The 12,178-nt window shown below is 30.7% G+C and overlaps 1 protein-coding gene across 1 annotated transcript; it reads right to left on the bottom strand.

The window, feature by feature from the left end:
* Nucleotides 1–6,792: 6,792 nt before the first annotated feature.
* Nucleotides 6,793–9,050, bottom strand: LOC109819223 (uncharacterized). Its single transcript, XM_083060951.1, has 5 exons — nucleotides 8,595–9,050; nucleotides 7,895–8,334; nucleotides 7,465–7,795; nucleotides 7,099–7,132; nucleotides 6,793–6,932 (listed from the first exon to the last, which is right to left on the bottom strand). The coding sequence occupies exons 1-5, from the start codon at nucleotides 9,048–9,050 to the stop codon at nucleotides 6,793–6,795; spliced, it is 1,401 nt and encodes a 466-aa protein (XP_082917077.1).
* Nucleotides 9,051–12,178: the final 3,128 nt, after the last annotated feature.

Below are 12,178 nucleotides of genomic sequence, written 5' to 3'. Positions count from 1 at the left end.
AATATAATTTTAGTAGCTATTATATATTAGTCATTAATATTTTTATATATAACAGCAATTAAATTATTGTTATTAAATAATTATCGTTAATAATAAATTTTGTTTTAGTGGTACGAGTGTTCAAAATCATTTCAAAAGAAAATGATATCTTTTCCTTCTAAGAGACCGCACGAATCTTTCCCTCCACCTTTGCTCAACACATAAAAGGTAAAAAGGCTGAGGGTAAAAGAATATATGTATTTTTTCATCAGGTAGCACAATTTGCTTATAATTAGTGAGATCTTGAAAAGGGCTAAAAGCTAATCAGGCCAAATCTTTGACTGAAAAGGATACTCGTCCTTTTACATGGTGCATTGCTGACCCAGAAAAAAAAAATAAATAAATAAACACAGTGCATTTGATTTTACCATTATTAGGCATTTTGAATTAAAAAAAATGTAATGTCTTTGAAGTTGAGAACCGAATGAAAAGATTCCATATATAGTTAATTAAAGATAGATGTATGCAGAAGAAGACTCATTATGATTTCTGAGAATATGTGGTACAAAGATTCTGAAGAAGTGCTCAATAAAATTAAAGGTGTGAACAAGGGAATCGACAAAGAGATCCCCACTTTTGGGGATGCAGACCATACAGTCATGCAAGTCTTAATAGTTGTGTCCATTTTCCACCGCAACCTCTCTTTTCTGGAGGCACGTCGTACTGGACTGGGCCTATTGAGTTGAGAGAAAACAATTTTATTTTGAACCCAACTTAAAGGTTTAATTGCGACAATTTTATTTTTGAAAAATTAGAATCACCTCAAGATCCAAAGAAACAAAGTATAATCATTATGTTTTGAATTAGATTTAAGTCGTAACTGGGGTTGGTTGGCCTTTGTCTTTTTTCATTTATTTTTTTTATTTTTATTTTTTATTTTTTTATAAACTACGATATCTTAGTCAGAAATTAAATATTAATCCTATAAATTACTAAGATCTATTTAAAAGATTAAGAAATTAATATTTTTAATAAATATTTTTCATGCACACATATAAAGAATAGAATATCTAATTCCATTAAATTATCTACCAACCACTACTTTGTTGGTTGGACAATGTGTACGTGATGTATTATTCTTTGTTTTATTATTTTTCAATTTAAAGTTTTATATCTATAACGTATAATAATACTTTTATATTAATATGGTCGTTTGGAAATATTTGTTGTACGGCTTTCTTTTTGTTTTGTTTTCTACTCATGCACAATTTCTGCGATTTATAGAAGAAATTATCCATGAAATTAATTTCACCTAAAAATAATCATTACGGGTCGATTTAGTGTTGTAAAATTAGAATATAATACATTTAAATTCAAATTTTAATATTGTCATGGTAATTATGATAGGTAAAAAAAAATTATCTAAAATAATTATTATTGTTGTACTCATAGACAACCTCTAAATTTATATGTTCATTTAATATTAAGTAAGGACCACAAAATTTAATGACTCAGGATAAATTATTATCAATGATAAAAGTAATTTTTAAAAAGTATGTTAAATTTTACAATCGTATCTATCACTATATTTTTTTTGCCAAATTGCATTTTTATTTTTTTATAATATTAAATTTATAATTTTGATCTTTATTATTAAATTTATGATTATATTTTTTAATTTTATAAAATTTGTAATTTTGTAACGATTATGACTTGACATTAAATAAATGACATAATAATTATTCCATATATTCTCTATTATAAACTAAAAACACTTGATTTTATGTATATTAAGGAATAATTATCTGTTAAATTTTATTAATGTCGTAATATTATGCATAAATTGTTCTTATTATATATATAAAAAGAAATAGTACAATTGAAAGATTATGCTTCTGAGAAAAGATATTTTGGGGAGATTATCATTAAATGAAACAAAAGTAGTTAAAATTTACTTGTACTTAAGAATAAAGGTTGTGTGTGTTTTTGCTTAGAATAGAAAATAAAGAGAGTAATATTTAATAATTTTGAGTTAAATTTCACTTTTAATTTTTTTTATTTCATAAAAATGATAAAATGATATAAAATTAATAGGATGAAAATGAGAACTAAAAGAATAATTTAGCTTAAATATTATCTATATAATGATAGGTACAACAAACATTACAATTTTAGCATCAACAAATGAACTTTCAATAAGGAGATCAAAATTACGAATTTAATAAAATTGAAGGATTAAAATTATGATTTAAAAATAGAAGACTAAAATTGTGAATTTAATATTATAGAGGGATCAAAAGCACAATTTAACCCATATTTTTAACACATTTATTTTAATATCATCTATTTTTATTAATTCTTTTGGCAGAAATTTTTTATTAATTATTTTGAAAGAAATTTTTTATATTTTTTTATTAATATTTATTAGAAACTATAAAATTATAAATAAAACTTATTAAATACTAAGACTCAAAATTTCATAATTTTTAATGAATTTTAATTAGAAATAGAGAAATTAGAGTGCATTATTAAGATTTTGTCCTATATCTGAATTTGTGGTCCTTCCAGTCCTAACTTTATTATCAGTAGAGTCACGACCAAGTGCAAAAGGTTACGTGGATCAAAATATCAGGATTTGATATTTGGCTATATTAAAATTGTTCTTTAGAAAGATATCGGTTCAAAATTCGGGAAGGCCTACTTATATCATTTTATGCCAAAAAAGAGTGTGAAGATACTATGTGCTTTATGATACTAAAAGGAAGAGAAAGGGGGCAAAAAAAAGCGCACTATAAACCTAAGTTTAACCAAAACTAAATGGATTGAAAATTCAGATTTTTTTTTTAAGTTGTTTCACTTCTATTTAAAGTTTTGCGGTTAGGAATCATATAATATCACTACAACAAAATTTGTTATTAATGACAATTATTTAATGGTAATAATTTAATTACCGCCATATGTAAAAATATTAATGACTAATATATAATAGCTACTAAAAATGTATTTATATTATATTAAAGTTTACTATTAGCGACAATTATTTATTAGAAAAAACTTAAGTCTCACATCGATAAGAGATAAGATAATTAAATAGTATATAAGTGAGTAATAACTATCACCTTATAAGTTCATTTTATAGGATTGACTCCTAATTCACTATTCTAAATTGGTATAAATCACTCATTGTTACCAAGTTCAATAATGCTATAAAATAATTAGAGAGCAACTTTCACCTTATAAATCTCACATCTCTTAAAAGACAAGACAATTAAAAAAATAAATTAAAAAATATATAAATAAAAGATAACTCTCATCTTACAAATTTCACATCGAGTAGAGATAAAAAAGTATATATGTTATGAATTTAGAAATTGAAATTATAGGAATAAATTATTTAAAGTAAAGGAGATAATTGAAAAAAAAACAACTTCTAATAGCCTTTAAAATGGCTAGTAGAATTGCCACTAAAAAAATAAGTTTTTCCAACAATTTAGTAAATCTTTACCTGCATTTTATATAAATGTCGATAATAGTATTAGTGACACTGAATACACCAGTCATTAGTTAAATGCTGGTAAAAAAAAATAATGATCATTTATATAGCTGCTAAATAATAAATTAATTACCATAAAAAACTAATTTTGATGTAGTGTATGAATCACTTTTATCCTTAACTTTTTTTTTTTAAAATTATGATTAAAAAATTGTTATAATTACAACACACATTTTGTGAAGTTAATTCATATAAATTCGTAAAATATGTGATCAATCATGATGTGTTTTTTTTTTTAGTATTGAACCCATTTTCCACCTCAATTAACTTTTTTATTGTTATTATCTAATGTTATAGAGATATTACATTTGGGGATGTAATTTTTAAAAAAAATTCTTACTCATAAAAAAAAACTTCAGGACACCTCTTCTTACGCCATTGGTAACACTTCGCCAATGATTACTGTTTCGTTGCCCATTATATTCTTACAAAAAGAGTTCATAATAAAAGTATCAAACCTTTAAAAGCAAAGACAATCATGCACCTAACATTAAACAACCTTTGAATTCCAAGCAAAACTAGTTGGTTTTGTAACGACCCGTCATGGTCTCTACACTTAATAGAATCGCACTAAAATTTTGTAAGTTAAGATAAATAATAAAATTGGATAACTCATAAATACAAAACATGAACAAATATATATATATATATATAGGGAGCATATCAAGTGAGAAGAATTTATTATGAGAAGGTGAGAAGGTTAAAATATAACCCTTAGATTAATCAAGTGAGAGAAAATTTGGGATTTAATCAAGTGAGAGAAAATTAATCTAAGGGTTATATTTTAACCTTCTCATCTTCTCATAATAAATTCTTCTTACTTGATATGCTCCCTATATATATATATATATATATAGGCTAAAACCCTATTTTAGTCCCTTATAATTTTTTTTTGTTTCAATTTAGTCCCTCATTAATTTTTTGTCTCAATTTGGTCCCAAACTAATTAATTGGTTTCAATTTAGTCCTAAATTAATTAATTGGTTTCAATGTGGGACTTTTCGTCCAAATTGTTTTAACGGTGTTAACTTTTGGCCACGTGGACGCCACGTAGATGCATACGTGGCATCCACGTGGATGAGAATTTTTTTGAAAACACCTGGACCCAGAACGGCCCGTTCTGAAACTGGAACAGGCAGTTCTGGGTGCACTTTTGGTGTGTTAATTTTGCATCCGGAACGGCCCGTTCCAAGTGCAAAATTAACACACCCAAAATGCACCAGAACGGCCCGTTCCAGTTTTATTTTATTTTTTTATATATAAAATATTAATAATTTTATATAATATATATTATTAATTATATTTTAATTATGTTATTATATCCAATAAAATAAATATATTAATATTTTTTATATATTTTATTTTATTATGTTTATCTTATTAATTTTTATCATTTTATTCCTTTAATCTTAAATAAGTTGCAAAAAATTATAAAGTGATATTCCTTTTATCTTATTAATTATTATATTTTTAATAAAATTAATTAAGAATATTGGTTTAATTGCATTTTTTATCCCTCAAGTATTACAATTGTGCAGTTTTGTGATCTCCAAGATTTTAATTGCATAATTTTAGTCCTTAAAGAATTGCAATTGCGCGATTTTGGTCCTTCAATTTTTAATTGAACAATTTTAGTCCTTCAAATATCATAATAGTATGATTTTTGTTTCTCCCATTAAAAATTAATAATTTTAATATATATATATATATATATATATATATAATGTTTTAAAATTAAATAATTATTTATCTATTCAAATTAATGTATATTATAATTTTTGATATTATATCAATAATATTATTAATATATTTATAGATAAACTAATAATTTGATAAATATAACTTGTTATATATTAATATACTTTTACAAAAATATAAGTATATTAATTAGAAATATATATCTGATCTTATATATTTATATTTTTGTAAAAGTATATTAATATATATTAAGTTATATTTATCAAATTATTAGTTTATTTATAAAAAGGGTAAAAATATTATTGATATTAATTTATCAGTAATATTAAAATACTAATAATATATAAATTTTATTTATTTAGTAATAGTAAATATATATCATTTGATACATTAAAAAAAATATATATACGTTAATTTAAATAAACAAACAATTATATAGTTTTAAAACATTATATATATATATATATATATTAAAATTATTAAATTATTAAATTTTTAATGAGAAAGACTAAAATTCCACAATTATGATATTTGAGAGATTAAAATTGTTCAATTAAAAATTGTGAGACTAAAATTACACAATTATAATCTTTTAAGGATTGAAATTACCCAATTAAAACCTTAGAGATCAAAATTGCATTATTATAATATCAAAAACACAATTAAGTAAAGAATATTTTATTCACAGTTCTGGAACGGGCCATTTTGAAAGCAGAACGGCGCGTTCTGATTTCAGAACGGCCCGTTCTGCTTCACTGGTGGTGTTTTAATTTTGCAACCAGAACGGCCCGTTCCGGTTTCAGAACGGACCGTTCCGGGACCAAGTGTATTAAAAAGAATTTTCTCATCCACGTGGATGCCATGTATGTATCTACGTGGCATCCACGTGGCCAAAAGTTAACTCCGTTTAAATAATTTGGACGGAAGTCCCACATTGAAACTAATTAATTAATTTGGGACTAAATTGAAACCAATTAATTAATTTGGGACCAATTTGAGACCAAAAATTAATGAAGGACTAAATTGAAACAAAAAAAGATTATAAGGGACCAAAATAAGGTTTTAGCATATATATATATATATATATATATATATATATATATATATATATATATATATATATATATATATATATATATATATATATATATATATATATATATATATAGACAATAAAGTTTTTAAGTATTAGTATTTATACAGTTATCCAAAACTACTATCTCCTAGTGCCGGTCAAGCACAAAATTGTTACCCAAGGTGGTAACTCTGACACTAGGTACAAAAAAAAGACCACTCCTAGCAGCAAACTCAGGGAACAACTCCAACCTAATCCTGATCTGCTCCCATACACCGTATGATCATAGCAGTCCATCCACATGGAAACAAAAGGGTAAGCTAGAATTTCGATAAACAACCATACAAGTATAGGAAACACTATACTAATCATTCATCCAATCATCATCACAAATGACCATACTATTCAACATAAAAACACAACTCATTCATACAACTTAGAAGCAGCTTTAAAACAACAACAATATACAACCTAATATTTAAACACATTATCTCCAAATCTCTGAACCCTCAATGAATCTCCGATAGTAACCCGCCAACCCAACAAAACTCCTAATCTCTGTAGCAGTCTTCGGACGTTCCCACTGAATCACAGCCTCCACCTTGGCTGGGTCCACTGCAATTCCCTCTGCCGATATCACATGCCCCAAAAATTTTACCTCAGACAACCAAAACTCACACTTGGATAGTTTGGCATACAATTATTTCTCCTTCAACTCCTCCCAAACTGACTTCAAATGCTCACGATGATCCTCCAATAATTTAGAATACACCAAAATATCATTAATGAAGACCACCACAAATCTGTCTAAGAACGGTCTGAAAATCCTGTTCATGTAATCCATGAACACTGCTGGAGCATTAGTGACACCAAAAGGCATCACCACATACTCATAGTGACCATACCTAGTCCTGAAAGCAGTCTTTGGTATGTCACTCTCCTTCACCCTGATCTGGTGGTATCCGGATCTCAAATCAATCTTTGAAAATACTGAAGCTCCTTTTAGCTGATCCATTAAATCATCAATCCTCGGAAGTGGATATTTATTCTTTATCGTTAATTTATTCAACTGCCGATAATCAACGCACAAACGAGCCCCACCATCCTTCTTCTTTACTAATAATACTGGGGCACCCCAAGGAGAAACACTAGGCCTCACCATCTGTTTCTCCAACAAATACTCAATCTGTTTCTTCAGCTCTACCAACTTTGCTGGAGTCATCCTATAAGGAGCCACTGATACCGGTCCTGCACCAGGTACTAGATCAATGCTAAACTCAACATCACGCATAGGTGGCAATCCCGACACATCATCTGGAAACACCTCAGGAAATTCACTGACAATCTCAATCCCAGTGATAGCTCTCTCTGTCTCAATACTCAAAGCTGCAAACAACATAAAGCACTCAGCTCCATCTCTCATCAACTGCTCAGCCTGTACCGCTGATACTAACACCTCATCCTCTAACTGAGGAAATACCAACTCTCTCCTAGCACAATCTATAAGGATGTGATGGGCAGATAACCAATCCATCCCTAAGATTATATCAATATCCACCATAGGCAATACAATCAGGTTCACTCGGAACCTTCTACCAAACACCTCTATCGGGCAACCCACACACACCTCCGACGTAACTACAGAAACTGAAGCCGGAGTAGACACAGACAAATCAACATGCAATGCAGACACTGATAAACCCAATCTCCCCACACAATCAACAGATATAAATGAATGTGTAGCACCAGAATCAAACAAGATAGAAACCTCTGTACCTGCAGCTCTACCCTTCCCCTTTACCAAGGCTGGTGAGGTGGAAGCCTCTGCTCCTGTCAAAGCAAAAACTCGCCTTGCTGCTCTAGGTCGCTCCACCCTCTGAGAATCTACAGACTGACTTGCCCCAACTGGGCAATCCTTGGCCAGATGGCCAAATTTACTGCATCTAAAACACTTGGGCTGTGTAGAAGGGCAGTCTCTGACAATATGTGGTCCACCACACCGATAACATCGAATAGCCTGAACTCCACCCTGAGGAGTAGTAGAACGAGGTCCCCTACTAACAGTTCCTCTCTGAGACTGTACGGGTCTGTCATAGGGTCCCCTCTGCTGGCCTCCCCTCCTCGACCCAGATGATCCCTCCTGAACTCTAGCAGCCTTACCACTGCTACCACCACCCTCCAAACTCTCAACAGTCTTTGCCTTCTCAACCAAGGCAGGAAACTCCACTATAGACATAGGGACTATGACCCTCTTCAGCTCATGCCTCAATCCATCTGCAAACTTTCTACATCTCCAAGCCTCAGATATGGCCTGAGATAGAAACGAGCTAGATACTCAAACCTCATAGCATACTCAGAAACAGACAAGCTCCCCTGATGTAGTCTCATGAACTCTGCCTCCTTAGCGTATCTAACGCTGTCTGAAAAATATTTCTCCAAAAAGACCCTCCTAAAACAATCCCAATCAATAAGTACACCCTTGCTCTCTAACATCTGCCTGGTGCCTCTCCACCAGTACTCAACCTCGCCCCCCAGCATGTAAACTGCATAAGCTAACTTTCTCTCATCAGAAGATCCCAAAACACTGAAGATCTTCTCCATCTCCCTCAACCACTGATCTGCCACATCAGGATCTGAATCCCCTCTGAACTGAGGAGGCTGACATCCCCTAAACTTTGCTAAATCTCTCCCCTCCTGAGAGACTACCGGTCTAGCTGCCTCAGCCGCAGCTCTACTTGTCTCCATCTGAGCAAAGTGAGCACTCTGCTGCTGCATCGCCATGGCTATCATCTCCATGGCCCTAGCAATCTGGTCATACTGGGGTCTTGCCATACTACAAGAATTCAAACATCCTATTAGTAACATAATACCCCCACAATTCACCAAAGGCTAGCACATATCAGAGATATGACACAACAGAAACCTATAAGAATCACTCCCCATAGAGTATCCCAAAAAAACTCGACCGGCTCTGATACCATAAAAGTGTAACGACCCGCCATGGTCTCTACACTTAATGGAATCGCACTAAAATTTTGTAAGTTAAGATAAATAATAAAATTGGATAACTCATAAATACAAAACATGAACAAATATATATATATATATATAGACAATAAAGTTTTTAAGTATTAGTATTTATACAATTATCCAAAACTACTATCTCCTAGTGCCGGTCAAGCACAAAATTGTTACCCAAGGTGGTAACTCTGACACTAGGTACCAAAAAAAACCACTCCTAGCAGCAAACTCAGGGAACAACTCCAACCTAATTCTGATCTGCTCCCATACACCGTATGATCATAGCAGTCCATCCACATGGAAACAAAAGGGTAAGCTAGAATTTCGATAAACAACCATACAAGTATATGAAACACTATACTAATCATTCATCCAATCATCATCACAAATGACCATACTATTCAACATAAAAACACAACTCATTCATACAACTTAGAAGCAGCTTTAAAACAACAACAATATACAACCTAATATTTAAACACATTGTCACGCATATACAATGAGGAGATCTCCAACAACTAAAGTTGAGCAGTCTAGGTGGCATAAACCCTACCGAATCCAGCGTTTGACCTATCTCAACCAGGTCAGGTATAGAACAGCTTTAGGAACTTCGAAGAGAACCAGGTATAGAAAACAATAGTTGATTTCTTAGGTGTGCCACTTAGACTCGGAGGTCCAGTACTACTGTCAGGATAGAAGGGTTTGGGTATGAGCCTATCACGGCCTTGGCTAGCTTCACCAATCCTCATGTGGAGTTAGCCCACCCACTATCCTCCAAGTACCACGCACCCTCCAGTATCTAGTCAAAAAACTACATCTCTAACTAAATACCTTACTCAAATAGGTCATTCAACCATGACATGGATCGACTATTTTCATGTCGCCACACAGTACTAAGGGATTCAACTTTAAAACAACTTTCAACTTTAAAATAACTTTTCACTTACCACCTTAGTACTATGTATCTCAACATAGGACATATATCTTCACCATATGTCCCCAACTTTCAACTTTACAACAATAGGCATAATAACAACTTCACAGCAATAGACAACTTACAACTTTAAGCAACTTACACCAATAGGCAACTCATACAATTTTAAACAACTTTTTACAACAATACACTACTTCAACTTATGCATATCAACCCATTAACAATTCAACAATAAACAACATAAAACAACTTAGTTTCACAACATATAACAACTTTAACAACATCATATATTATAACCACTCAACATATGAACAACTTAAGCTAACAGCTACTCAATCCACAAATAACATCTTAACCATTTTCAAATAAAACAATGCATGAAGCTTCCCTAACTCTCCTAAAATTAAATAATCTACATTCTAGCTTCCCTCACCTGAAGATTGGCTCATAAAGCCAAAAACTGAACAAAAGTAGAATTTCCCTTCGAGGCTCAACTCGGAACTTCAATTCACCCAAATCAAGCTTTCTAATCTGAATTTCAAGAAATGACAAAAGGCATTAGTGGTCTAGAGGAGAAAAGGATTCATACAGAGAAATTTGAGAGAGAAAGGAGCTCACTGACCCAGAAACCTTCTCTCTAAAACTTCTCTTTAAAAACTCACGTTCTCTTGAACGCCCCTAACCCCTATTTATAGATTTTCCGGACTGCCCAGAACGGCCCGTACCGAATCGAAACGGCCCGTTCCAAACTCCCAATTCACGCACAAAACCCACACCCAGAACGGCCCGTTCCGGGACTCATCCGAAACGGCCCGTTCTCCCTCCGGAACGGCCCGTTCTAGAACCGTTCCCAACCTAAAAATTTAGGCTAATTTAATAGCTTGAAACGGTCCGTTCCAGACTGGGAACGGCCCGTTCTGGGCTACTAAATCAGCTAAAAATATTTTTTTTTTCTATGTTACAGGTTCACTTCGGAAAAGGATATGTTATGTTTGATATTTATCATGTCAAGATATGTACGTGACTCCTTAGAAAAATAAATTCAAGAGTGGAGTTAGATAATAAAAATGCTTATATATCATATTATAAAAATACTTTTAACTATTTTTTTTCCAGCCTAAAGGTATATACCAATAGAAACAATTATCTTCTGTCAAATAAGATTATAAGTGACAAATTATTTCTCAGACTATTAAGGACTCAAACTTATATCATTAGTTGAGTTAGAACAACTTGTACACATGTTCACAAGTAGATTCGATTACAATTTACACATTGAAACAAAGTTTTGAAAAATTATAAATGAAAATATAGAGATATCAAGGTAGGCCAACCCGATTCATATGAGTTAAATCACTATGAGTTGATGTTTTAATTAGATCAACTCAATTTGACTCACTTTTTCATGAATAATTTTTTTTTTTAATTTAGTTCAATTTACCACAAGTTGGTGGATTGATTCACTAGATTTTTTGAGCATAAATAAATTTAAAATAAAAAAAAATTACATATTCTTATTTTTAATAAATAAACTAAAAAGTTATAATTTTTTTTATCAAAAAATCAAATTTATCATTGGTCTAAATATAAATACATAAAAAAAATATTAATCACAATTTCAAATGATAACTACATAAATATAAATATATATATTTTTTTATTTTTTAATTGTACTTGATTAAATAAACTAGACTAATTCATTTAGATTTAAATTCGTTTATTTCACGAGTTAAATAAGTCATATTAAAATTTAACTAAAAAAAATCCTAACTTGACTTGATCCATACACATAATAAACTTAGTTGACTAATTAAATTTAACTCACTTTAACACTTACAAAAAAAAAAAAAAAATCTGATGAGAAACTAGGGTTTAAAGTGAGACAAGTGTTAGAGAAGGAACAGTTTATATAAAAGCC

Source organism: Cajanus cajan, chromosome 7 (assembly GCF_000230855.2).
Source record: "Cajanus cajan strain Asha chromosome 7, NIPB_CcT2T_4, whole genome shotgun sequence".
Lineage (NCBI taxonomy): Eukaryota > Viridiplantae > Streptophyta > Magnoliopsida > Fabales > Fabaceae > Cajanus > Cajanus cajan.
Note: the sequence above shows the minus strand (reverse complement) of the source record. Positions and strands in the feature narration are given on the sequence as shown.